This window comes from Cavia porcellus, unplaced genomic scaffold (genome assembly GCF_034190915.1).
Source record: "Cavia porcellus strain 051 isolate PalLab524CR breed Dunkin Hartley unplaced genomic scaffold, mCavPor4.1 scaffold_2, whole genome shotgun sequence".
Lineage (NCBI taxonomy): Eukaryota > Metazoa > Chordata > Mammalia > Rodentia > Caviidae > Cavia > Cavia porcellus.
In genome coordinates, this window is record NW_026947485.1 from 104,989,710 (window position 1) to 105,015,925 (window position 26,216).

The 26,216-nt window shown below is 53.2% G+C and overlaps 2 protein-coding genes across 3 annotated transcripts in view; one reads left to right on the top strand and one right to left on the bottom strand.

Annotated features, from left to right (window-relative positions):
- Nucleotides 1-948: 948 nt before the first annotated feature.
- On the top strand, nucleotides 949-17,049 carry Dpysl4 (dihydropyrimidinase like 4). The gene is made up of 14 exons (XM_003479604.5): nucleotides 949-1,156; nucleotides 4,912-5,000; nucleotides 5,610-5,794; nucleotides 7,608-7,772; nucleotides 9,071-9,132; nucleotides 9,237-9,317; nucleotides 9,945-10,013; nucleotides 10,371-10,491; nucleotides 11,815-11,971; nucleotides 12,272-12,413; nucleotides 13,041-13,211; nucleotides 13,651-13,830; nucleotides 14,859-15,024; nucleotides 16,097-17,049. Exons 1-14 carry the CDS (start codon nucleotides 1,118-1,120, stop codon nucleotides 16,186-16,188), a joined length of 1,719 nt encoding a protein of 572 aa, XP_003479652.2. The 5' UTR covers nucleotides 949-1,117; the 3' UTR covers nucleotides 16,189-17,049.
- Nucleotides 17,050-18,603: 1,554 nt separating this feature from the next.
- The window catches only part of Stk32c (serine/threonine kinase 32C), a 95,814-nt gene continuing 88,201 nt past the window's right edge, over nucleotides 18,604-26,216 (bottom strand). For both annotated transcript variants that reach the window (XM_013143645.3, XM_063244999.1), the window contains exons 11-12: nucleotides 20,230-20,297; nucleotides 18,604-19,272 (exon numbers count right to left, since the gene is read on the bottom strand). In XM_013143645.3, coding sequence (XP_012999099.2) covers nucleotides 19,128-19,272; nucleotides 20,230-20,297 — 213 coding nt within the window. In that variant the 3' untranslated portion in view covers nucleotides 18,604-19,127. The remainder of the gene's footprint in view (nucleotides 19,273-20,229; nucleotides 20,298-26,216) is intronic.

A 26,216-nucleotide genomic window follows, 5' to 3' on the forward strand; every position in this document is an offset into this window, starting at 1 on the left:
TGCACCGCGGCCGCATGGTCCCGCGAAGCCTCTGGCCTGGCCGAAGCTCGGTGGTGTCTTCCACTGCGTGGATGATGCCTTCGAGAACAAGACACTGCCGCTGGACGCATTGAGCGGCGGCCCCCGAGACCCAAGCGGGGGCGAGCCCTACTGCGGGCCGCGCGGCCTCTCGGAGATACTTGAAGACCGGCCGGAGGTCTTGGCCAGCGGCCGAGAGCAACCCAGCGTGGCCCCGGCCCGCGGGTCTCCGCAGGTGAGGCTGCTCACTTCGAGAACGCCACCCACTCAGGCCGGAGCCGTCCGCCTGCGGCGCGTTCCCGGGACATCTCCCCGCCCTGCGCCCCGCTCCTGAACCCGGCTGGCAGTCCCTAAGCCATCTCAGTCCGTCTGTGTGTCGGTCTCGCTGCCCCTTCTAGTTTTGCCTGGTCCCTCCTCCGTGTCCTCTCCCTCCTGCTGCTAGCTTTGAGCAGTGAACTGCGGAGCAGTCCCGCGGGAGTGGCCAGCCTGGTGCAGCTCTCAGGACGCTGCCCAGCGCTCGTGCTCCCGCCCGGCGTCCCAGAGGAGCCTGGTTTGGCCAGGGGCAACTTCCTTAACGGAGGCGGTTTCCACACCGCGGAACCAGGGAGCAAGAATACAGTAGAGTAGTTCCTGCTCCAGGCCCTGGGAGCTTCGGCTCATCACTGAGGAGGGGGCGGGGGGCCCCGGCAGGCCGTTGTCTGACCGCTGTCCTTTGCGGAATCCAAACTCCTCAGACGTCTTCAGAGACGGATCGCATTCCTCCCACTCCCCACGCTCAGGCAGGGGTGCCAGAAGCAGTCTAGCCTCCGCCGGGGGAGGTTGGAAGGAGCAGGCATGGGGCGGGGCCTGGATGCAAATAAGCGACGGTGGGCGGAGACCGAATGCAAATAAGAGGCGGTGGGGCGTGGTCTGAATTCAAATAAGCGACGGGGGCGGGGTCTGGAGGCAAACGAGCGGGGGCGGGGCCGGGAGTCCTACACCGGCTCGCTGGCACTCTGGTGCTTCTCGCCCCACGCACGCCGGGCTCAACGCGTGTCCCCGCCCGCTCGCCCGCTCCCGCGCCTCCCCTGCTGGTCCCTGGACCTGCCCGCTAAGCAGAATGTCCTTTCAGGGCAAGAAGAGCATCCCCCGGATCACGGTGAGCTCACCCCCCCTGCCCACCGCCCGGAGTGGCCTTCACGCCAGGCGGACCCCCCGGCCCTGCCTGTGTGTCGCATCCCCGCGCAAACCGGGTCCCGGCGCTGGCCCTTCCCTCAGTTCATTCGCGCTGCCAGCGAGGAACGTGCCCGTGAGGCCGCCCTGGGACCCAGGCGCAGCGGCCTGCAGGCCCGGGAGTCAGTCTCCGCTGCTCTCGGGGAGGGCCCGCAGCCGCGAGCGCCTCCCTCCTGAAGCCCAGGTGCCTCTTCTGGCCAGTCTGGAGCTCCGTTTCGGGGCGGCGGGCAGGCGCGGCCTTTGTTGACCGCCGAGCCTCGGGACGCCGGCTGCCGTACCTTCCCCTCACAGGCAGCCCTGGGGCCGCTCGCCCCTTGGACACGCCGCTTAGGCGCCTGGAGCTCTTTGTCCCAGACAAAGCGATTTAGCCCTGGTCTCTCGACCAGGAGCCCCTAGTTGGCCCTGAACCCCTCCCCAAAGCCTGGTTGGGAGACTGCAAGGGAAGCAGACACTGTCCACTGACCAGTAGCCTGAGCCTTGGCGAGGCAAGACCCCCCTTCCTAATAACTCAGCACCCCCACGCACCGTGTGGGAGGTCAGACTGGCCACCCAGCTGTGCCAGGAAACAAAGCTCCCCCATTGAGAACTGGGTGGAAGGCGAGGAGCGAAGGGAGGGGAGATGCCTGCTGGACCAGAGCCAGGAGTGTGAGGGGTCTGAAACCCAACTCTGGGCTTGTCCTCAGCAGGAGGGAGTCTGGTCAGGCACACCTCCCCACCTGACCTTCTCGGGGTTCAGACCTTCCTGACAAACTCAGAGGAAAACATCCCTCCTCTACCGGAGCAGAAGGGTCTCCTGCCACAGGAGCAACACTGCGCTTTGAGGTCTAGGCTGAGCTCACAAGAGTCTGGCAGCCTGCTGACGCAGGGGTGGAGGTGGAGCTCGAGGGTGGCAGGAGGACCCGCGGGTGGGCAAGGCAGTGGTGACTTTGAGGAGGGCGGCCAGATAATCACAACTTTTACCCCATCCTAATGAATTCTCTAAGAAGAGCATCCACCACAGCCCAGCAACTTCTGTCCGGGTTCCAAATTCAAGGAAGACCCCAGAATCCGAGTTCCGGTGTCTAAAAACCTGGGCACATGACCAGAGACTCCAGACCACAAGAGTTTTCTCATCTCAAGCTTTTCTCTTTTCTGGCTGGGTTTTCCTAGGGTTTACTGAGAATGATCTGGAAGTGGTCAAGTGGAGATGGATGGGGCATGGCCAGAGGCAGAAGCCTGGCCTGAACCCTGACTGCTGGAGCCCTGATGGCTGTGATGGGCACAGGATAGGGATAGGGCTCAGTGAGGTGGGCAGTGGGCACCTACAGGACTTTGTGGGGAGAAGCTGACAGCAGGGAACCAGAAATGCCATGGACCAGGGTCAGCAAACTCCATAGCTGGCCAAGTGATATTTATAGGACCTCCGTGTATCTGTCACACCATGCAGTACTGGTTCATACATTCTAGGGCATGACTGTTCCATTGATAGTTCATCTGTAGACACTGGACTGTGAATATCATAAAATGTTTACAAGTCATGACATACTCTTTTGATTTTTTTTTCAACCAATATGAAACATCTACTCAGGAGGTTGACAAGGCTGTTTGAGGACAGTCTTGTCAAGACCCCTATCTCAAAATAAAATTTAAAAAGGGATGGGGAATATTGCTCAATGGTAGGGAGTTCCTGAGTTTGATCCCTAGTACTACAAAAAAAAAAAAATTAAAAAAATAAAACAGCAACAACAACAAAAATCATCTGTGGCTCTAGGCTGTATAAATTTGGCCCGGAGCATGGCTTGCTAACCCTTTTGTGAACCACTTGATAGTGGTTTAACTTTTAATCAATAAAATTCTGAAAGTTTGGCCCAAACAGATGTAAATTTTAAAAGTGAATAATCTCATCTTCGTGGAGTACTAGATATTACATTCTCAGTTCCCTCTCTTGACCTCGACTCTTGGAAAGAATAAAAGCTAGTGCTGGAGCCCTGGCCCGTGTGTGTGTAGGGGGGTGAGGGGATCTTGGGGACCTTGGGCAAGTTGCAAGGTGATAGAAAGGAAGGACCTGTAAAACCTTGTCACTTCCATAATTCCATGTCCTGTTCTTCTGATCCTTTTTGTTTCTGTTCTTCTACTCTGAGGCAAGATCACCATCTGTAATGGCTATGAGCAGTCCTGGTAGTGACACCCCCTTTTCTGCCTAATTCTTCCTTCCTGGCCATTTAGAAGTGGTTTTATGGCTGCTGAGGTTTGCTTAGAAAGGGCTGGCCTTGCTCAGTGTCACTTTGTTCACCTACTGGAGTACTGCTAGTATTCCCAGAACCTGCATAACCCCAATTTCTTCCTTACCTTTATCCCTATGGCCTGTCCATCAGCAAGTCCTGCCCACCTCACTCCCACCCTGTCAAATTCTATTTCTCTTCTCCTGCCCCTATAACACTGGTTCAAGCTTCTCGTCTCATCGAAATTACCCAGGCAGCAACCTTGTTTCCTCAGTTCACCATTATGGTCTACTTTTTACCTAGAAGTGGAGATGATCTTTTTTTTCTTTTCTTTTCTTTTCTTTTCTTTTTTTTTTTTTTTTTCTGGTACCAAGGATCGGAGATTGAACTCCTGACCTAGCACTTGCCATGCAGGTGTTTATGCTGCTGAGTTAAATCCCTGGCCCAGAGATGATCTCTTTGTAGCATCAAACAGACCATGATCAAAATCTGCTTATGGTCTCCAGTGTCAGCCCATTGCCTGCCTGAACACTGCACATGTCATCCCTGTTCAGCTCTGGGTACTGATCCTGCATTTCCTCCCAAGCTTCTAACCCCCAGTCTCTTCTAGCGTCTGATACCAACTCAAGCTCTTTCATGGCCCAGGGGGCTTTTGTATAGGTTGCTTCCTGGCCTGGAAAACACACTGCTCTGCCCTGTATTATAGACTTGCAGTGTCTTAGTTAAACAGGAAAGGAACCCCCTCATACACATAATTCATTCTCTCTCTCTCTCTCTCTCTCTCTCTCTCTCTCTCTCTCTCTCACACACACACACACACACACACACACACACACACACACACAGTCTCCCATTACAGTCCCTCAGAAAAGCCCTTCCTGATCTCTGAGGCAGGCTTACTGTCCCTCTTATGTTTCATCGCGTCACTGTCTTTGTGCTCCTTGCACTTGTCACAGTGACGATCATATGTACATGCTTTATTGCTTCTGTCTCCCCCAACTGTGGTGTAGTCTCCCAGAGTGAGGAGTAGGTCTGCTGGGTCCTGCTCTGCCTTGCAGCTCTTGTACTGATATAAGCCTGCATGTTCTGAGGAACCAGAAGCTCAGTTCTATCAGCCTCACCTCTTCAGCACAGTTGGGTGCAGGGCCTCCGAGGATGTGAACCTGTTTAAATAGAATCACTACACTTGCACCTGCTTTGCCTTTGCCCTGGGGTCCCCATTCCCGGTGCCTGCAGTGAGGCTAGCTTGCTTGGGCAGTCAGTTGTGTGGGGTCATACAGGGTTGCCTCAGCATGGCAGCTGCTTCTGAGCACCCCATTTTGAGGTACACTAAACAGTTAAGGAAAACAGATGCAGGCATTTGAGTTCATTTTTATTTCTACAGCTGTAAACTAAATGTTTCAGGCTTAATTCCAGCAGAGAGTTGCACCGAAGATATTCAGTTACTCAGTCTGGAGAAAGTGTTTTTTGTTTCCACTAGAGTGACCGCCTTCTGATCAAAGGTGGGAAGATTGTGAACGATGACCAGTCCTTTTACGCTGATTTGTATGTGGAAGATGGTTTGATTAAGTAAGTTTCCGCCAAAAATATCTTTATCCATCATGTGTGTGCGTGTCCCTTACATCGTACCCAGGCTGTTCACGTTTGAGTGAAATTCATGTAAGTGCTTTCTCTTTTTCCAAAATCCCACTCCTTGGAAACAGTGAGATGGGTGCCTATGATTCATCCCTTGGCTTGGATGATGAAAGTCTCGCCAGTTAATCACGAGTTCTGTGGAAACAGAACAATGGTTTGCATATTTCTTTGTATTATTACAGCACTTAGTAAGATTCCGAGCTCATGGTGGGTGCTTAATAAATATTCATTGGCTGCTTGCTCCTCTGCTATATCTATTGAGGGGCTCCAGCCTTGGTCGGTAGGTTAACAAATAGAAACTCTCATAGAAAACCAGAAGGAAAATAATAATTGTATAGGGTTTGGCCTTTTATCTTACCTATCTTGAGCCACACCGTGGGAGATTTTATTCTCTGGCCTCTAGAGGAACTGGGCAAGCAAGTATCCTCTTTCATCAAGGTAGGAGCCCAAATGCACACTTAGAGCTGCCATGTGGTACAGGATCCTATATGTGTCCTGATCTGGGCTCTCCATATACAGTGAATTCTTTCTTGTTGCTTTCAGACAGATTGGAGAAAATCTCATCGTCCCTGGGGGCATCAAAACCATTGATGCTCATGGCCTCATGGTCCTGCCTGGAGGGGTTGATGTCCACACAAGGCTGCAGATGCCTGTCCTAGGCATGACTCCAGCTGATGACTTCTGTCAGGGAACCAAGGCCGCCCTGGCAGGGGGGACCACCATGATCTGTGAGTGTCTGGGCCCTACCTTTCAGGAGAAGCACCTGCCCACTTGCATATTACCGGAAGCGTTACGTCATGGTGTTTTTTCTTTTTTCTTTTTTTTCTTGTGTATCAGTCTCAGAAACCCTTGAGTGCCCTTTTGTTATCCTTCTCATCCTGGGTCATTTTGGGTCATGGTCTTGTTCTGGCCACCTCTGAAATCCTCCTGCGATTTCTGTGTAACAAATGGATGTGTGCTTGTTACTATTTCCTGGGAAACTGGAAGCTGGCCAAGGACTAGGGTTTGGAAAACTCAGATGCCTTGGACGAGCAGCAGAGTTGGTCTGATTTGCAGAAATTTCCTGCTCATGTTCAGAACAGTTAAAGATGGAGACTGCAATTTTTAAAAAGAAAAAAAAAGATGACAGCAATGCTTATTATTATTCCATAAGAACCAGATTCTCATTTCCTCAAGGCTGTGTGTGGCAGGCTGGGCTCGGTCTAAAACCCTTTAAGGTCCACAGAGGAGCTCTGTTTGTGAGATGAACTCACTGGTCCCTGGGAACTTGCATGTGGTAAGTGCAGGAGCCAAGATGAGATCCCAGAGCCCAGCCCATTTCACACAGCAGCCTTGAATGCCATCCTCAGCAGTACTGAGCACAGATGTCTCAGCAGAGGTCTGAAGAGCCTGGCTGCAGCCTGGCACCCTGTGCTTCTGTGTTCCTGCGGTATGACGGGGGTAACTTCACTGGTCTCTCACCCAGCCCCCATTATCTGTATGACCTGGCAAGAGCTCTTTCCTTGCAGGGTCAAGAGGATTAAAGGAGTTAACTCATAGCTCTTCCTGTGCCTGGCACAGTAAATACTGTCACTACTGCTGCCAGGGAGGGCAATCCCGAATACTTGGGGCACTTCACAGGTGACATTCACAGTTAAGTTGGTTTACTCAGCACGAGATGAAAGAAAACCAACAGTAGACCATCTTGTAGCTCACCAAGAGGCTGGTACCTCAGCCAACACTACTCAAGGGCTCCCTGTGTGGCCCAGGCAGGTTAGACGGCTGCACTGTTGATGTCACCTGCCTTAGGCTGTGAGGCGTCTCTGAGGACACAGAGAGATAGCAGAGGTGTGCGGCTGCAGCTGTGAATGGCTCAGCAAGGGTTAGGCACCTAGCTCCATGGGAACCTGGCTCAGGATCTAAGCCCTGGGCCAAATGGGGCTCATGTGAGGGATGCATAGGACCGAAGCAAAGCCTATTCCCCAGGGGTGGGACATTTTCCATTTTCACTGCCCTACTCTGAACACTGGCCTGCTCCATTCAATGGGAGGCCAAGGAGTAGTATTTGGACTTGCACCTTAGTTGGCAAGGATGACAGCACAGCAGCTATGTACCAAGGATAGAATGGCACCATTTGGGGTGTGGAGTCTATGAGGCTCACAGGAACACAGCCCAGTGCTGGTGCAGTCTGGAGCCACACAGCACTATAGAGCCAGCATGGTGGTCAGCATGCTACTCCACTTGGCTCTGAGGTGCCTCACCTGTGCAAGAAGTGGGCAAAAGCCCTGGCTGCCGCAAATACTTGGAGTGCAGCAGGTCCTGTGGGAGCACAGTGGTTGGAACTTGGGCTTTTCTCTCACTCCCCTTCCCAGAAAGAGGCTGGAGGATGCCTTGCACAAAGCAGAAGGACTGGTTTCTTGGCAGAGGTATCCCACCTCCTGCTACACTCTTCAGATTTGTTTTCTGGTCTCCTGGGAACATAATACCAAATCCTCCTTGGAGGCAGTGGAGGGACCCAGCTAGCAGGGGGAGTCTGGCTGACCATGCTGCCCCTCTCCATAGTGGACCATGTGTTCCCTGACACGGGTGTGAGCTTGTTGGCAGCCTACGAGCAGTGGCGAGAGAAAGCAGACAGCATGGCCTGTTGTGACTATTCCCTGCACGTGGACATCCCCCGTTGGCATGAGAGCATCAAGGAGGAGCTGGAGGCCCTGGTCAAGGACAAGGGTGAGCAGTGCATCCTGTGGCCTGGACTGAGAGATCTGGGGAGATGGGGGTTAGGCTTCCCTGTCTGATGTTGAGTGGGGAGTGGTCCTTGCCCTGATCTCTGTCCTTGTGGACTTTACTCGCCTGATCCCAAAAACTAGTGTCCAGGAATTGAGTAGAAGTTAAAGAAAAATCAGTTAAAGTCAGTTCTGCCCTCAGATGTTAAACCAGGTCATCTCTCTCACTTGCAGACCTGAAGAAGGAGGGATTCCGTAAGAGGGATTTCATAAAGGCTGTCTTCTTGGGGTCCCCAGTTCCCAAAAGGTGACAGTCCTTCAAAGTGGCCTCTAGAATTCAGAACCCCACACGTCCCCACACGTTGGTTTTGGGTCCTTACTGCAGGGAGTAGCTGTGTCATTGTGCTGCTCTTAACTGGACTTGGGAGGCTGCAGCATAGAGTCTGTAACCAAGATAAAAGCCAGGCACCTGCAGAGTCCCCTGGGTAGTGCCAGGCATGAGCCTTTGGTCCTGTGTTCACTAGATAATGTTACCGGAACTGGGCTGCATCCAGACCAGCAGCCTCCACCTGATACTCCAGACCAGGTCCTAAACTCTAAGTCATGTGCAAGTCATCACCTGGGAGGATTTATCAGACAGCATAGGGTGACTCAGTTTCCCCACACTGTTCATTAGTTCATCACCTTAGCACTTTCAACCCAGTGAAGGAGACTGTGGAGCACATGGGTTTGAAATGTGAGCAGGTTGAATCTGCCTTTAGGCCTCCATGGGACCTACACAGGTCCCAGTGTCAGGATGGATGCAGTCTAGCTGCCCAAGAGACGGGAGATTTCAGCCCTCTGCCTGAATGGACTCCGCTGTTCCTCCTTCTTGCCCCAGGAGCCCAGTCCTAAGATCTGCCTGTCCCTCACAGCATGTTCTGTGAGTGTGTATTATGAGCTGGAGGGTGACAGAGTAGGACTCTAAGGTCCTGTAGGCAAGTGACACACTGTGTGACCCACATGAGTCTCCCTTACCTTACCAGGCTGAGATTTGTTTCCTGCAGAGAGCTGCCGGAGCTCAGGCAGCAAGCCCATTACCATGCTCTGTCTCTAGCGTGGCTGGAGCCTTTTAGACAGGGGTGAGGGATTCTCATCTGCCTCTGCCCCTGGCTGAGAAATGGTTCCTGAACCCACTACATAAGGAATACTCGGGGAGGGCATATGCTGCTTAATACAGCCCCTTGGCTCTGGTCACCTCTGGAGAGGAGGGAACAGCATAGATTCCGTGGATTGTCCTACCCTCTCCTGGCTCTCTTCCAGGTGTGAACTCCTTCCTGGTCTTCATGGCATACAAGGACAGGTGCCAGTGTACTGATGGCCAGGTAAGGGCAGGTACAGAGAGAAAGGAACGAGCAGTGGTGTTTTAGGCCATTTCTGGAGCAGATGTGGCCCTACAGACATGGGCCCTGTCCATTTCTCTTCTCAGATGTATGAGATCTTCAGCATTATCCGGGACCTGGGAGCACTGGCCCAGGTGCACGCGGAGAATGGGGACATCGTGGAGGAGGTGCTGCAGGGATGGGGCTGCCTGAAGGGGTGGTTTCTGGGGTGGGGTGGGGATGAGAGGTGGACCTGGGTGATACTCAGTGGGAGAACTTCATCTTACAAACTTTAAGGGAGGGAATATTAAGTATATTGCTGTATATAACTTGCCCAAGATCAAAAGTCAGATGAACTAGGTAATCCTGGGGGCCTTTAAGCCACAATATTTTTCCATGATCACCACACTTACTAAAATACCCCAGAACCACATCATTGCCGAGGGCCCAGCACTGGGAATTTCCCAGCACCCCAGGCTTGCCCCTGGGAATTGAGGCTCCCATGAGTCTAGGCCTTCTCCCAGGTGCTGAAGCCTCATTTCCCTTCCCACCAATGAGCCTGGTATTGGTCCTTCAGACTCATCCCAGGTGGCCCCAGGGCTGTGAAGCAGGATGGCATGATCCCTTGGCCGGCAGGGTCCCCTCTAGCTGAAGGATCCAAAGGCACCCTTTCCTCCATAGGTTTGTCATGTTTGGGCAGTGTTGGGGATGTGTCCTGGCAGCCCAGGACTCCACTATAAAAGCTGGACCTGCCAGCCATGGACTTCATTTCTCGCACCCTTTGGGGCTAAAGCAAGTCATCTTTTTTTATTTAGGAGCAGAAGCGGCTGCTGGAAAGAGGCATTACTGGCCCTGAGGGCCACGTGCTCAGTCACCCTGAAGAGGTAAGTCTGCCTGCCCAGAGTGCATGGCAGAATGCCCCTGGGGCAGTTCATACCCAGATGGCTTCACCACCTAGGGCTGGGCTTGGCTTCATCCTCGTTTTGTGATCTGGGCCAGGCTGTCATATACCACCCTCACCCAGGGAGCATGCACCAGCAATGTCCCCTTCTGGGAACATTTCCTGTGGCCACTGATTACTCTGCAGCTTTACCTGAAGCTGAGAAGACATTGTGGACAGATCCTGGCATCCACATGGATCAGTCCAGACTCCAAGCACTAGGCCCACACTCTCATAGGTGATCTGTGGCCAACCCAGGACTCTTGTGGCTTGGGTGCCCACTCCCCTCACCTATCCTCAGGTAGAGGCCGAGGCTGTGTACCGAGCTGTCACCATCGCCAAGCAGGCCAACTGCCCACTGTATATCACCAAGGTCATGAGCAAGGGTGCAGCTGATGTGGTTGCCCAAGCCAAGCGCAGAGGTGAGTGCCCAACCCTTCTCCCTGCATGCTGGATTGAGAGCATGGTCTCAGCTTCCTGGGAGACCTGCTGGCTGGTTCAGGGACCCTCCCTCCGGTGGTGAGGAATGTGAGGAGGACAGGCCTGATGGAGAAGAAAGCCTGTGGCCTGACCTGCCTTCCTCATGGGGTACCACATGCTAAGGTTATACCACAAATGCGGTTTAGGGAGTTACAGGAGCCCTGAGTCTCCAGAAGGGCCAGGGGCTGGACCCAAGACTCCAGCCTTGTCGGAACAGCAGCTTCCCTCTAGGGTGCCTTGAAGAAAACCACAGGGCCTGTTCATCTGTTTCCATGGGGCAGAATTATGTTGAACATGTGTGTGCGTGTGTCTATCTAAGAGAGAGAGGCATCTAGTTCCTCAAGAGGTCCTCACATTAACATGTGCTGTACATCTAGGAGCTAGGGTGAACCACCCAAGGGCTGGGGTGCCCCTTGCCCACATAACAGCTGCCCAGCTGGAGACAGCACATGTGCCTGGCAGGGGACCCACAGCTCACTCAGCAGGGGCTGGACAATGCAGGTCCCTACAGAGACTACTGAACTCAGAGGGTCCAGGAACCCCCATCACTGAAGAGAGCCCAGAGTTGGGGCAGAGGACCAGATGGTGGGTAAAAGAGGTGGCATCTCCAAGAGGGACCCAGGATGTGCATGTTCCTCACTTTTTAATGTTCCCACTAGGTCTCATTAAGAGAACTCATTTCCTGGGTCTGCCTGAGGCTTTGGTGGAGTGGGTGGGGGCGCATACCAGGCAGGACCTGTTCTCTGCAGTGAGGATTGAAACAGTGAGGGAGAGGGTCCACAAGGTTCCTAGGCACAAGGTGAGCAGTCTGCAGGAGCTAGCTCAGGAGCCTCCTCCTGGACCCAAAAGCTGCCCTAAAACAGGACTGGCTCTGCCAGGGCATCCCCACACCACACTGCACTTGGCATTTCTTCCCTGGTCACTGGTGGGAGCCACCTTAGCCTGGAGTTAGAGACTTGTGCTGAAGTCCTGGCCACAGTATCACTTCCCACTCAGCCTGCCGCCAACTGTGGTTCATCTGGGGTGTCAGCAGCCTGACACCGAGGCCAGGGGGATGGAGAAGACTCACTACTAGCTCTTGCAGACCTCTGGACAAGGGACCCCAAGGGCTGATACCTGGTCTGGGCAGGGCCAAGGCCAGGGCCCGAGAAGGGCAAACAGGGAAAGAAAGGGGTCATGGGGGTTGTGAGCAGTGGCAGTGCTTTTTTTGGTCTTGGGGGTGTACAGATTGGCAGGGGCACTTGTCATGAGTCTGCTACCTACAGGAGTGGTCGTGTTTGGGGAGCCCATCACTGCCAGCCTGGGTGCCGATGGCTCGCATTACTGGAGCAAGAACTGGGCAAAGGCTGCCGCCTTTGTCACTTCACCCCCTATCAACCCAGACCCCAGCACCACAGACCATCTTACATCTCTACTGTCCAGGTGAGCAGCCACCTACGAAGCCAGGTCGACATGTGGGCTGCACGCCTGCTCACCATACGAGCATCTCTTTCACATGAGCCCGGGGGTCCCTCAAAGTGGTGGACAGTGGGGGAGATATGGAGCCCTTTGGTCCCAGCTGGGGTTTTGCACCTGGCAGCTGTCACCTCACACTTGGCCCCTCACAGCCCATCCATGTCTTCCCCTACTCTGCCTCGGGACCACTCAGGTAGCCAGATGGCTGTGCTGCCTGCTCAGGAGGGCCAGGGCCCCTGGGCTCCTCTGACCCTGACTTGTTCCCAGTGGGGACCTCCAAGTGACGGGTAGTGCCCACTGTACCTTCACTACTGCCCAGAAGGCTGTTGGTAAAGACAACTTCACACTGATCCCCGAGGGCACCAACGGTGTTGAGGAGCGCATGTCTGTGGTCTGGGAGAAGTGCGTGGTGAGTCTGTGCCTGTGGCTGTCCACAGCATGCTGAGGGGGGCTCCTGACAGGCACAAACACTACTGAGATAGAGGTTGGGCCCTACCCCAATCTACTCTGCAGGGCCTGGAGACAGGCCATCTGGACCCTCCAGGCAAGACAGTTAACTGTGGGTCAGCCACAAACACTTTACCTTCCCTGCAGATTCTAACATCATGTACATGCATCAAAATGTCATCTTGTGCCCAATAAATATGTCCATTGTTATGTGTCAGTTAAAAATGAACACATTTTGAAAAATGCATTTACACACTTGGCCCTCGCAGCGAGACACGTGTCTCTGTTACAATGCCTGTGTCCTGACCCTTCTCTGAGCACTTCCTCACCCTCTGCTGCCCCTCAGGGAGACTGTCATGGGCCTTCAGGGGACACTGACATTGCTATGGAAGCCTTGCCCAGAAGAGAGCCTTCACCCACTGAATGGCCACACTAGCTGCCTTGCCCTGGCCTAGGCCGAGCCTGGGGTGTTGCCATAGCTGTGCCGAGGCTATGTTGAGTCCCAGGCCCTAGTTGCCTGGGGTACCTTGTTGACATTTACAGGAGACCAGCCCCAGGTCTCCCCTCAGCTGGCCTTCTTGATTCTCAGGCCTCCGGGAAAATGGACGAGAATGAATTTGTTGCGGTGACCAGTACAAACGCTGCCAAAATCTTCAATTTTTACCCAAGGAAGGGCCGAATAGCTGTGGGCTCTGATGCCGACCTGGTTATCTGGAACCCTCGGGCCACAAAGATCATCTCTGCCAAGACCCATAATGTGGTAAGTAGGCCAAACCCTCTCCCAGGCTGGGAGCCAAGGAGCTTTCCCAGGAGAATTCTAGGGATGGAGACCACAGTCCCCGCAGCATGACTCAGCAGCCTCACCTGTCTGTGGCCATCTCATGTGCCTGCTTCTTCGAGAGGTGTGTGCTGGGGTCAATCGTCCATCACACAGATGTGGACACTGAGCAGAGGCTACTGCGCCTGCCAGGGCAGGGAGGGGGTACCCATGTTAGCTGCTGCCCCTGTAAAAACCATGTGACTCGGACGTGCCTAGAGGTTGAGGGGCTGTTGCTTCTCAGTATCCACCAGTCTGCCTCAGTTGCACCCTGTTGCTACTCTCGCACCAGCACACACAGGCCCCTTCACCCTTGGGAATCGCTCTGTGGTTGAATAGGGCAGCACTGAAGGACACTAGACCCACAGGTCTCTTTCCCCAGAATGTGGAGTACAACATTTTTGAAGGAGTTGAGTGCCGAGGATCCCCGACCGTGGTCATCAGCCAAGGCAGAGTCGTGCTGGAGGGTGGGAACCTATTCGCCATCCCTGGGTCTGGCCGCTTCATTCCCCGGAAAACGTTCCCAGATTTTGTCTACAAGAGGATAAAGGCCCGCAACAGAGTAAGGGCTGGGTCTGCAGGGCTCTTGTGGGCAGGTGGGTGTGCAGTCCGCAGTCTGGGGACAGGGAGCCCCTCCATGTAAGGTTTGCCTCTGGCCAGCCTGGCCCTGGCCCCCCAGAGTGGTGCCCGTCACTTTCCCAGTGTCTGTTGGCTGTAAGTGTGGGCACAGCCTGCTGTAAGGAAGAAGGCAAGGAGGCCATCTGTGGTTGGAGATCTCCTGTGTCCCAGTCAGCTGCCAGCTTGCTTCCCCCTCCCACCAGTCCCTGTGTGTGTCTGGCACGTGTCTGCCTCAGCCGCTGGTACTTCACACACACACACACACACACACACACACACACACACACACGCACACACGCACGCACAGGACAGTGTAGCTGTTACTGTACACACTGGTGTACTTCATCCCTTAGGGGTCCCAGGGGATGTGGAACTCTGGCGAGTGATGGCATTTGACATAGGCAGGGCTGGTCTCCTTGGCTAGGGGCTTGCACTATTTTTTTCCATCCTAGGAAACTGGCATCCCCACTAACTTGCAAAGATATAGCTGTCAAGGCCGTGAGAGCCCACAGAGCTGCTGGCCCAGATCTGACCCTGGGACACTACCTCCTCCCCCAGGGTTTGAGTGGCAAAACATTCAGGGCAAGACACTGCTCCAGGCCTAGGGCACACACGTCTCCTGTTTCTCTTACTTCTTGAGGGGTGGGGTGGGCAGGTGTTCCTGGGATTCCTGGAAAATGCTTTGCTCCTGCTGCTGAGGTTGTGGCTGGGAGTGTGTACATGAGCGTGGAAGCTGCGTACAAGTGTGAAGATCTAAAGGGATGTGTGTGCACATGTGGGCAGGTGTGTGTATGGAGAGGGGGAACGCTGAGGAGGGAGGCCTGGTTGTATGGGTGCTGCCATTGGAGGAAAGCCTGGAATTCCTGAGCTGGGGAGTTAGGGTACAGAGGAGAGCAGGCCCTTCAGGCAGGGGTGCTGCCCTCCAGCTGCTGGTGGCTCAGGCCCCTCACATCCAGCCCCCTTGGCCCACAGCTGGCAGAGATCCATGGCGTGCCCCGAGGCCTCTATGACGGCCCGGTCCATGAGGTAATGGTGCCCACCAAGCCAGGAAGCGGCACCCAGGCCCGTGCATCCTGCCCAGGCAAGATCTCAGTGCCACCTGTGCGCAACCTGCACCAGTCAGGGTTCAGCCTATCGGGTGAGTTGAGCCTGGACTGCAGGGTGAGAGGCTCTGCTGCCAGACCCTGAGGTGCAAGGAGCCTGTGTGGGGCTACCAGGCCTTAGGCACCTGTGCCGAGTGTGCCTGAGCACTATTGAGTTTGCTGAAGGCTGCAGAGCTGCCCACACCTGCACCTGCACGTGGCAGCTACTCAGGTGGGGTGTGTGTGTGGTGGTGGGTGGACTGGACATGCTAATGAGGAGCTTTGTGAAGGGCAAAGGAGTGTAAGCCCAAGATGGGAAGTCCCTTCCTGTCCCAAAGCTGCTGTGATGCATATCCCACCTTGAAACAACACAAGGGGTATGCAGGCTGTCACTGAGCGCAGGGCTGAGCATGGGAAGCTCAGCCTCCACGACAAGGAAGGGGGCTCCAATCCAGGAATTCACAAGTTCTGTAGAAATCCAGCTCCCCCAGCCAGCTAGCGTGAGTCACCGGGAGGCCTCAGGAGTGGGTCCAGGCTGTGTCCTGCTGAGCCGCCTGGGAGGCACAGGCCCCAGGAGGTGCCAATGGCCAGAACCCAGCCTCTGGGGAGGTCCTCTGCTGTGCCTCCTGCATGCCATGAGCTGAGGACCCAGCTTCTCCCTACAAACTGAAGCCAGGCTGCTCCTTTTGTTTTCTCACCCTTAAGTGGGGACCAGACCAGCCTGATACTGTCTCATCCTCCTGCTTGGGACAGTGCTAGTCGTCCCTGGTCACATGCTGAGGGTGCAGGACCAGGGGCAAGTTCCTCAGAATCCAACATTGTCTTGCAGCTGGGGGCAGACTTCTCCATTACAGGGACTCATGAGAGAGATGAAGCAGGAAGGCTTCCGGGAATCCCAAAGATCTAAGGGCCTCAGGGATGGGGGAGCCTGCCCAACCATGTGGTCTACCAGCCTCAGCCTTAGGGAGCCAAGGCAATCTCGGGGACACATTGTGTGAGAGGGAGTGGGGCTCTGTAGCCCTCACCTTGTGGTGCAAGAGCTCTGCCTGCCTTCCCCTTCTTGGATCAAAGAGAACCTCCACACTCCACTTCATTCTTCTTACCACACCCACCTTCCCTTTTTTTTAGGGTCTCAGGCTGACGATCACATCGCCAGACGAACTGCTCAGAAGATCATGGCGCCCCCTGGTGGACGTTCAAACATCACTTCTCTTTCCTAGACTTCCATGATTTGGGGGTCCAGCACAGTGGTGCTGTCCCCTACTTGGCGGGTGGTGTGAAAACCACTCACCTCAGTTAGCTCTTTCCTTTGTAGAAATTACTTCTAAAGGTGCTCTGCCTTGCCTTTCCCTTCCCCACAGCTCTCCTTTTGGGGTCCCAAGTCCCATTATGAGGAGCCCCCTCAAGAGGGCTGAATTTGGGGACATTTCACTGCCAGGGTGAGGAGGCTGGACATGGCAACTGACAGGTCAGGTGACCCTCAGCCTGGGTGCTAGGTGCCCTAAAGGCCGCTCAGCCTCAGCGTGAAGGCAGGGGCCCCCCACTAGGGTATAGGAACCCTGGGGTTTCATCATGGGAGTAGCTGGCTGGGGCTTTGAGCCCACAAAGGGCTCAGTCTGGGCTCGTTTGCTGCCTCCTCCCCATTAGGAATCACTGCCCAAGCACTGCCTGCCTTGTGGCACTGAGGTACAGCTGTCCCTTGAGGGGCCTGTGACCTCATCCCCCCGCCCCAGGAGTGGGCAAGTGGAGCTTCCAGCCTCCCAGAGCTGCTGTAACTTCAGGGATCCACCAGGAACTTAGCATAGGGCAGCTCCCTCCCAAGCAGGAATTCGTGTGTACACACTTCCAGGGACCAAACCTGAGCTTCCGGGGGGCCCATCTCCAGGGATGTCTTGAGATTCTTTAGCCAAGATGCTCTCCTTTTCCTATCAAATATGTATTTGGTTAATAGGTTTATTAGCATAGCAGTTTTGTACAGTGAGGAAACTGTAGCCAGCAACCTATGCATGCTGCCACCACAGATGGTGGGCACTGTCTCAGCCCAGCGTGAGTTGGGTCAATTAAAGATGCCTGGGTTAGGAGCCCATGTGTGTGGACGGCTCTGGTTTCCTTGCCTCACACAAGCCCCTTTGAGAAGTTGCCATGCTAACCTGGGTTCCCTTTGTCACTGCTTTCCCTGGTCTCGTGGCCACTGAAAGGCTGCATGGATGTGTCCTGCAGTGCAGTTCTGTCTGCATGAAGCCAGTGGGATAGCTGGGCCCCAGTGGTGGGAGGAGCTGCAGGGGTGCACACTGTGATGCACAGCCATGTGGTCACAATGACAATCCCCACACCCATTCTGACTGACTTGGCTGCAAACTACCCTAGAAAGCTGGATTGGAAAGTGCATGGGAACCTGCAGTTAGGTAGAGGTGTGGCCAGTTGCCACTCAGGACACAAAGCAGAGCAGCCTCAGAACCCCGGAAGTCAGAGCTGTGCCTCCTGTCCTCAGCCTCTTTTTCACGTAAATGGTGCCAGTGTGTACTCCAAGTGGGATGGATGTTCCTAGCCCGGGGGCAAGGAGGTCCTCCTAACTGCCACTGTTCTCTGGCTCCTGCTGGGCGTTGGTGCTTCCCCTGCAACCACTAAGGGGTCCCATTTGGATCAGGGCTCCTAGAGAGCACTTGTCTTGGCAGCTCCCATGGAGAAGGACCCTCTTCATGTCCAGTTGCTTCCTTCCTGGCTTCCCTTTGGTCCAGAAGAACTTGGTCAGTGGCCCTGGCACCAGAGTCCACCATGGCTGATATTCACCAGTGAGACCAGTGTCTCATTGAGAGGGTGATTAAGGGAACTGATGACACCCCCTCCCTGCCAGCATCACAGAAACGAACATTGTTCCTGAAAAGCATGCTTGGCATTACGCATTCACACAAGACCTGAACTTTTCCGTCCTCCAGAACGCAGCCGCCTCTGGAGTCTCCCTGGAGCCCAGTCACTTGGCTGAGACCAGGTTGCCCTCCTTGTGATGACTTGGGCATCACGTCCCTCCTCGTGTGTATGCTACATGGAGCTGCTGAGGCCTGAGCCTTGCTGTAGAACTGATGGTCGGCTCCCAGTGGTTAGTTCCCTGCTCTTCCTGAAACTTCCAAAGCACAGCCAGTTTTTCCTCCAGAATTCTGCAGCCATTCTGACCTTCTGTCATTCCAGAGCCCCACCAAGGAAGGAGTGGGGGGTGTTTACTGGCTCCACAGAAACAGGTCTGGGGTGGCCATTGTTCTGGTGGGGCCGCAAACTGATTCCTCCAAGGACACCTGGGCAGGCCACTAGCCCTGTTACCATTATGACCATGGGGCAGCAGTGAGGTCCATGGGCTACTGCTGTCCAGCCCTGCCCCGTGTAAGACACTGCTCAAGGCTTCTGGGACCTGTGTTCCCTCCACCTCACCCCACCTCAAAGTTGCCATCATCAGCCCTGTGGCCCTTGGATATGTAGAGGCAGTCACTTCCAAACCACCACCTTGGGTCTTGGTGAGGCTTTGTCCAGCGAAAGCTATCCCACAGGGCCCCCAACCTGGCTGCCCAAGCCTGGACAGGTTTCCATGTGAAACTCCAGGCACTGGGCCTCGTCACACCACAAGCAAAAAACACACAGACCACTGGACAGAGCAGTTCTCATACTGTAATTCTCAGAGGTGAAAACTATACAGAAACACAGCTGCAACAGTGTGTAGCTAGAAAACGTTCTGCACCTTCCCACCCACTCCCGCCCCCCACCCTGCCTCAGATGTACAAGGACCGTGCAGCACGGGGCCGCACCCCCAGTCTTGTGCACAAGCTTTGGCAGGGCTTGGCAACAAGGTCGTGTGCTATGTACAGCCGAGTCCGTAGGGAGCAGAGGGCTTCTGTGCCAAGCTGCCCCTGGCCTCCTGTGACCTGCTAATGGGTAGTCAGAGGGGCGGGCTATGGCATCCCTTCCTCCACACTGCAAGCCACTGGGGCTCAGGTGGCACTGCCAGCTTGGCCTACCTGTCACCCTCCACAGCTCCTGTCAGTCTGGCCACACCCCAGCCTGAAGGCGGGCTCGTGGGCAGACCCTTGGCCCTGACGCCTCCTCCCTCTGGCAGATCTTAGTCTCCAAAGCAGCCTGAGAGTCAACTACCCTTGGATACCTCCCAGGTGGCCTAGCTGCTCCCACCTGAGGGGCAGATGGAGCCACATATAGGCAAGGCCACACTCTCCGTCTCGCTGTCCACCATGGGCTCCACTGCATCACCAGTCTCAGGGGCTGGAAGAGGCTCGTTAGTGAGGTCCTGGCTCCTCTTCAACCTAGGGGAACATTGATGCCTATTCAGCCCCCCTCGTGCAGTTACAGCCACACCACTGCCCAGGAGCTGCTCGTGCAGAGACTCCTCTAAGGACTCTAGAATGTGCTTCTCAGGGACTTGGTGTGAGGAGCCCACACTCAGGTCAAGTGTTAAGCGTCTCCCTGGATGGAAGCCCTATTCTGGGACATTCAGGGCATGACAAGGAGCCTGAGAGGGAACATTGGACCCACAGGAAATGAGGGTCACAGGAATGGCTTTGGGTATGGGAGCAGCAGGCTGGCAAGTCTCAGGTCATCTCAGCTGAACGCTGAAGGGACACCTGGCTTAGTGCTCATTCTAGGGATCAGATGTTTCAGAACAAGGCTTCCACAAGAGCTTGAACAAGACAGTTCTTGATCCTGTTCTCTGACACCCAAGATGGGGGTCAGAACCACTCTGTGCGTTCCTCCTGGCCTAGCGCAGAGCTGCCTCCTCCGCAAAGTTCTTCTCTCTCTCTCCAGGCACTGGGAGCATCCCTCTTTCCTCCAGCTCCACCAAACAGTGCTTCCTGAGGCAGAGGTTAGCTGTCTGTGCCCTTTCTGTCCCATCTGTGCTGACTCAGGAAGGGTTTGCTGAGTGAATGAGAACCTGAGTCGCAGGAGCTGATGTGACTCTGATGGGGCTGCCCCAATTTGATGAATCTGCAAAGTGTCTCTGGAGATTCTGACTACCGGCCCCGTTTCTAACTAAGGGATACCCAGGCAGCCCTCGCAGGAGTCTGCACAGGGGCTTCCAACCTCTCTCCTCCATGGCCACTTTTAGGCATCCCCAAAAGAGCAGGGATCCAGCTTCCTGGGCCACTAATGCCACACAGATGCTGGAGTCCGGTTTTAGTGGCCAAGAAAATTTTGGCCTAATTTCCCCATCTCTATTCCCATCAACTCCCACCATCACCTCATCTCTGCCCACACACACTCACTTTTCTCTGTTAAAAATCACGAAGTCCTGCTGGATGGCATCAAGGCAGTCCTGGAGGTAATCGTTCTCCTGTGGACAGAGAGGCACACCAGTAAGCTGTGCGGCAGGCCGCTGACTCCATTCACATCCTCAGAGCACACCTGGGGACAGTGGCCACCGGAGGAGCTCTGCTCTCTGAAGCAGTGTTCAATGCCTCTCCCCACTCCCGCCTCCTGCAGCTCGAGCGTGGGCCACCCTGGAGCCTGCTCAGTTCTGAGAGCAGCAGAACTTCAGAGAAGGCAGAACTCTCAGCCTTGCCAAGACCCTACAGGGAAGTTGTCCTCTGAAGTTTGGGAGGGCACATGACACAGGAGTTCACTGACTCAGCTTCCTTGTACGAAGTAGAAGATGGCCCGTGGGCCTTGCTAGAGAGGAGCAGAATGCAGGTTAGCATCACAGCAGGGCCTTGCAAGCACACTCACCCCTCAGGATGTCCCTGTACCTACTGGCTTGGCTCAGAACAGGGACTGGGTCCATGCAGGTGGCCCAGCTGAGAAGAGCTGCAGGACCTGGATAACATGTACCACCAGGACAACTAGTGCAGCAGTGGCCCTTGAGGGCTGTACATGGGGAGAAGGTGGAGAGTACGCAGCCAGGCAAGGGTATCTACTGACTTTCTCCTATGGCTAGAAGCAATTTCCTGGCAAGACCTCCTGCAGCAGGTTATGATACGCTATGGGACACTCATGGGAACCTGGAAGAAATGATGGCTGGTGGAGATTCCAGAGCATCCCTGAAAGAGTGCTGAGAAGGGATGAAAACCTCAGAGATCAATGGATCAATGGCTCAAGATGAAAGATCCAGGGAGCTACCAGGTGACCAGACTCTGCCAGGATGTACCTTTCAGCATAGTAATAAGGGATGATCTGAGGAGGGTGCAGTAGGATGGGATCACCATTACGGACCTGAGTCCCATGGCATCTCTGTGTAGTGGGTGTGATGGCATGGGAGAAACGTGAGCCAGGTGGCTGAATTTAACCTGCAGGAAAACATGAATAAAATGCACTAGCAACCAGCCAGTGGGGTATAAGTGGGATCTGTGATGATGTCCAATAAAATCTGGTGCTCCTGGAGGTCAGAGTGACACACCAATGTCATACACAGACCCAGAGGGCATAGGAGAAGACTGCAGCATTTTGTTTAGGAGCCAGTAAGCCTTATTTCTACACTGATTCCATCTTCACACCTAGAACCCACAGACAGAAGGGGTGGCAGGGTCCCATGGTAAGGAAGGCCCATATCCTTTAGAGCAAATGCACCCAGCACAGATGCCCATGCTACCCAGGTACCCAGGGCAAGGTCCTCCCAGGGGCAACTCCAAGTCTGCCAGAAACAGAGTCTGAGATAATAGCTTGCTCAAATCCAGCTATGGCCCCACCAACCACTATTTTCCATAGCTGCTGAAGGTGGGATCTAGACACATTTGGAACCTTGAGATTGGCTTCTGCATCTGTGAAAAGCAGCTATCATGGAGGGAGGGGAGACAGGGAGGTGCTAGTCAAAGGTAAAGTTTCAGTTTTTCAAATGAATAAGTTCTGGAGACCTAATATACAGCATGGTGCAAGAGTCAACTATGCTGTACTGCATACTTGAAATTTGCTGGACCGATAATCTTTAAATCTCCTCACCATGCGTTCCACACACACATACGTAGCATCACATGCTGGCAAAAACACAGAGGTGATGGGCAACTAATTAGCTTATCTGTGGTGATGATTTTACAGTGTATACTTACAGTAAAACTTCAAGCTGTACTCCTTAACTATTCACAACTTGTATACTTCAGTGGTACCTCAATAAAGCTGTCCTAACAACCACTGTAGTTGAAACTTCCCCCCAGTCCCAACAAAGCAGCCTAGACAATCAGTGAAAAACAACATCATACCCAGAATGCAGTGACCGAGAGGGACCATGGTCAAAGACTACTCAGCGATACTCAACGATAAACGTTCAACTTGTAGAGAATGGGGAAGGGATCCCAGAATTTTTCCATTTAATTCACAAGTCTGGTTCTCAAGAATCCCCTCAGATGATGACAGGTAATGGTGGGAAAGGTCAAATTTAACCTAATGGGAGCACCTACAATGGCTCCTGAACCAAGGGAAGACTCTGCCAAGCGACTGGCAAGACCTCTGGCGTGTGACCGCTTTGTGACAAAAGCATTCTTTGCAGCACCTGTGCAAAGAGCACAGATGCAGTCTGCATTCACCTGGGAAGGACAACAGTGTACTGCCACAATTCCATTCTGTTCTCTGTTACAATCTAGACAGAATCGTAATCACCTGACACCCACTGTCATCCCCTCTACAGATGGCATTCTGTTAATCCTATATGATGAGAGGAAGGGGTAAGTCCTCAGGGCACCCTTGTAAATCAATTACCTGAGAGTGTAGGAAATAAATTCCACAAAGCTCAGGAGCTTGCTCTATGAATGAATCGTTTAGGGGTTTAGGCATATGGTCCTAGGAGGATCTCCCTCTCAAGGTATAGAACAAGTGAGTACATTTTGCACCTCTTTCCATGAGGAAAGAAGCAGAAGATGTGGAGGTTCCTTTGGGTTTGGGAAGCAGCTCAGAATGCCCTGCTGAGTGCTCTCTTGTTTCCCAATATCATAAGCTTTTCCTGCTGCCTGGTGGAAACGTGAACCAGCTCCAGGTAATCACAGCAGTTACTTGTTATGATCCTTTCCAGTGGTTCTGTCACCCGTCTCAGGGATTTTCTACTACAGTGCATCAGTACGTGGAGAGTAATATCTGGATGAAGGCCCAAAGAGAACTCTGCAGCTCTCCAGAGCTGCCTGTGTGAATCTCTCTACTTCCCACGTAGCACCTCCCCAGCACTTTGGCGTGTCACTGTGGCTGTCCTGAGGGAGCCACCATCCTGGCAAGGGAATTGACTGTAATTATCAAGAAAAGGTGATATTTTTGTCCCAAGGTGGACCAGGTAACTTAGCTGTCTGTGTCTTAGTATTCCCTAGCTTCATTTTGACACAGGGTATGTGCACAAACTGTGGTCAGAGAAGGTTAATGGTCATACTCCTCAAGGACGAGCATCTAAGTCATGGCCTAAGGCAGAACTCAGCCAGTGAGATGCTGAGATTGACAGAGATGCAATGTGAGGCTGAGGAGGAACCAAGATGGTCCTGGAGGATATGGACAATGAGCATCAGCCATGGCCGTGGCCAACCATGCACCTCCATAGCAGGGATGTGCTCTAGGCCCTGACCTTCCACACATAAACTGTTCCTAGGAAGCAAAATCCCCCAGGAAGAGGAGCTCCAAAAATATCCAGAAAGAGTGGCACTGAGTGGCACAAGAGGTAAGGCTGCCATAAGCACTGAGCGCAGTACCATGAGACTGCTTTCCACAAAGCTTCAGTGGCTCGAGGTACAGGAGCAGGAAGTCTTCTGTGGCATCTGTCTTGCCCTGGTTCTGCTGGCTTCTTTCTGAGCACTGTACCTGTCCATGACTCTTCTTCAGTGACATGCCGTGGGCTGATAGAGCCCTTTACCAACACACGCGGGTGTGCATGAGCACGCACACACACACACACACAGAAAGAGAGAGTGCTACAGAAATTAGGTTCCTCTGGGCCCTGATGAGTGACTTCTGGGTACAGAAATAGGGATATCCAGCTCCCTTGGAGCAAGCCACTTCTGCATCACAGTCCCCTGCAAGTTGGGAACTGAAGCCATTCTCCACAGGGCTCTACCTGGCATTCAGCTCCTACTTGCTTCTCCTGCCCCATGTGATTGGTACTAGATGCATTTCCTGAGGAACTCACATGCGCACAAATCCTCACATCAGGGCAGACATCTATGGACCTATATAAACACTGAGATTAAGCACTAGACCTCAGATGTCACCCATGGTGACAAAGAGCATAGGAAGTGGAGACAAAGACTCCCTTCCCTAACTCTGTCATCAATAACTTTGTAAGAAGCTCAGATACAATTCCCAAACACCCCAGAATTCACTGGAAACACAGAGGACCCATAACAGTCTACTGATCTTGAAAAGGAACTAAGAAAAGTCACAATTCCTGATTTCAAAATTTATTACAAAGCAATATTAATCAAGACAGTGTGTACTGGCATTGAGAACACTCCCACTCTTACAACAACAACAAAAATAAATCAATGGAAGAGAATTGTGAGCCCATAAATAAACCCTTCTATTTATATTCTATTGATTTTTATAAAATGGTGCTAAGCAATTCAATAGGGAAAGAATGGCATTTTCAACAAATGTTGCTGGGAGGACGGGATACTCACATATAAAAGAATGATGTTGGACCTTTACCTGACACCATTCACAAAGTCAATCCAAAATGGACACTAGCTATAAATGCTATAAAAGCTAAGGCTGTAACATGCTTAGAGGAAATCAGAGGAGTAAATCTTTGTGACCTTAAATGTGACAGCACAAGTAACAAAAGAAGCAGCTACACTGAACACCACTTATATTCAGAGTATATGAACAATAGTTCTTCCAAAGCAACAAAAAGACAAAGTAGGACTTGTGGCTTTGGCTCTGCCATGTAAATAATTTAGAAGTTGCTACTCTCACTCTTACAACAACAACAAAAAAAGATGAACAGACTGTAAGATAACCCTTTATGTGGACACATCAGAGAGCAGAATACAAGGAGCTACCACGGCCCAAATCCAGAGACAAGGCAAATGAGTCCCAGTTGAGATCAGATTCCCTAGAAAATAGCCATTGGAGTCAGGAACGGCAACAACTCACACCAGTGTAGACAGGCTTCCAGGGGCTGCACCTCAAAACCCCTGCCTAGGGCCACACTTGCAGGGCCCTCCAGCCCTGTGTGGGTTTTACCTCCCGTGGTCTTCCCAGGTGGTAATGAAGACACGGTCCCACATATTCTAACATGGGGAGGAGGAAAAATAGCTACAGAAACACACCCAAAGCATTTGTTCTCCAGGAAGAAAGATTTTTCTGACTCCGGGAATGGGAATTTTTCTCACATTAAACCCCTCTAGCTTTCTGGTCTTACCTAAGAGAGGGACAAAAGATCTTAGAAACATCTGTAAAGGACATGGGCCTCCCAGGGGCTAGGATGCAATCACCAGCTGTGGGCTCCAGCATAAGGACAGACTACAGCCCAAGGAGCTGAGCAACCCTCTCTGACAAGGATTCAGGAAGTCCAAAGGTAGCAGAGGTCACAAGAACAAGGGCATGAAAGGGATGAGAAGCCCCTGCAGATCCAATAGACACAGCCAATTCCTGGCCAAGGAGCACAGAGCCTCATGCTAAAGGCCCATCTGCCTGCACCCCTACTATCCAATACACCATGGCTACATTTCAGCAAAGATTGCAAGGTGCTACAAGGCAAGAAAGAAAAGAACAGTTTAAAGACATAAAACATGCACTACAGTCAAACTCAGATATGATGAAGATGTTGTAATTACCAGAGAAGGAATTTTAAACAAATACTGAGGGCTCCGACAGAAAAGTAAACAAGTGCAAAAAGGGACAGGCCAGTCAGTTAATGTGATGGCAACGTTGGAAATAAAAAATGCTGCAGTAAGCTGAAGGAAGCCGCTGATGGGCTCATTAGGCAATGGACCAGACAAGGAAAGTGTGAAGCGAGCATGAGATATAAAGGAACACCCCAAGCAGAAATACAAAGACAGAGCTTTTTAAATGAACTGAATAGCTGGCCAGGATTCTCCCACGGGCAGCCAGTGCAGGTGGGGAGACGCAGCCATCCCAACCCCTGTGTGCCCGCTGGCTGCCATCAGGGCTCTCTGGTGGGTAGGGTGTGAGCCAGGAGAACCAGCCAGCTCTGCCTTGGAGAAACCATGAGTGTCCAGAGAAGGCCGCTCCACACCTCACTGCCTCCTGGGGAACCTGGATTAGGAAAACCCCAGGCGCCTGAGCCATCCCCCTACAGCGTGGACAGGTAGCCAACAGGGGAAGTACCCAA

What these genes read in the sequence shown, in the direction of transcription:
- Dpysl4 (XM_003479604.5), top strand. Translation starts at nt 1,118, where the DNA reads ATGTCCTTTCAGGGCAAGAAGAGCATCCCCCGGATCACG. An exon ending in AGAGCATCCCCCGGATCACG is followed by an intron (nt 1,157 to 4,911) that starts GTGAGCTCACCC and finishes TGTTTCCACTAG; the next exon opens with AGTGACCGCCTTCTGATCAA. An exon ending in GTCAGGGTTCAGCCTATCGG is followed by an intron (nt 15,025 to 16,096) that starts GTGAGTTGAGCC and finishes CCTTTTTTTTAG; the next exon opens with GGTCTCAGGCTGACGATCAC.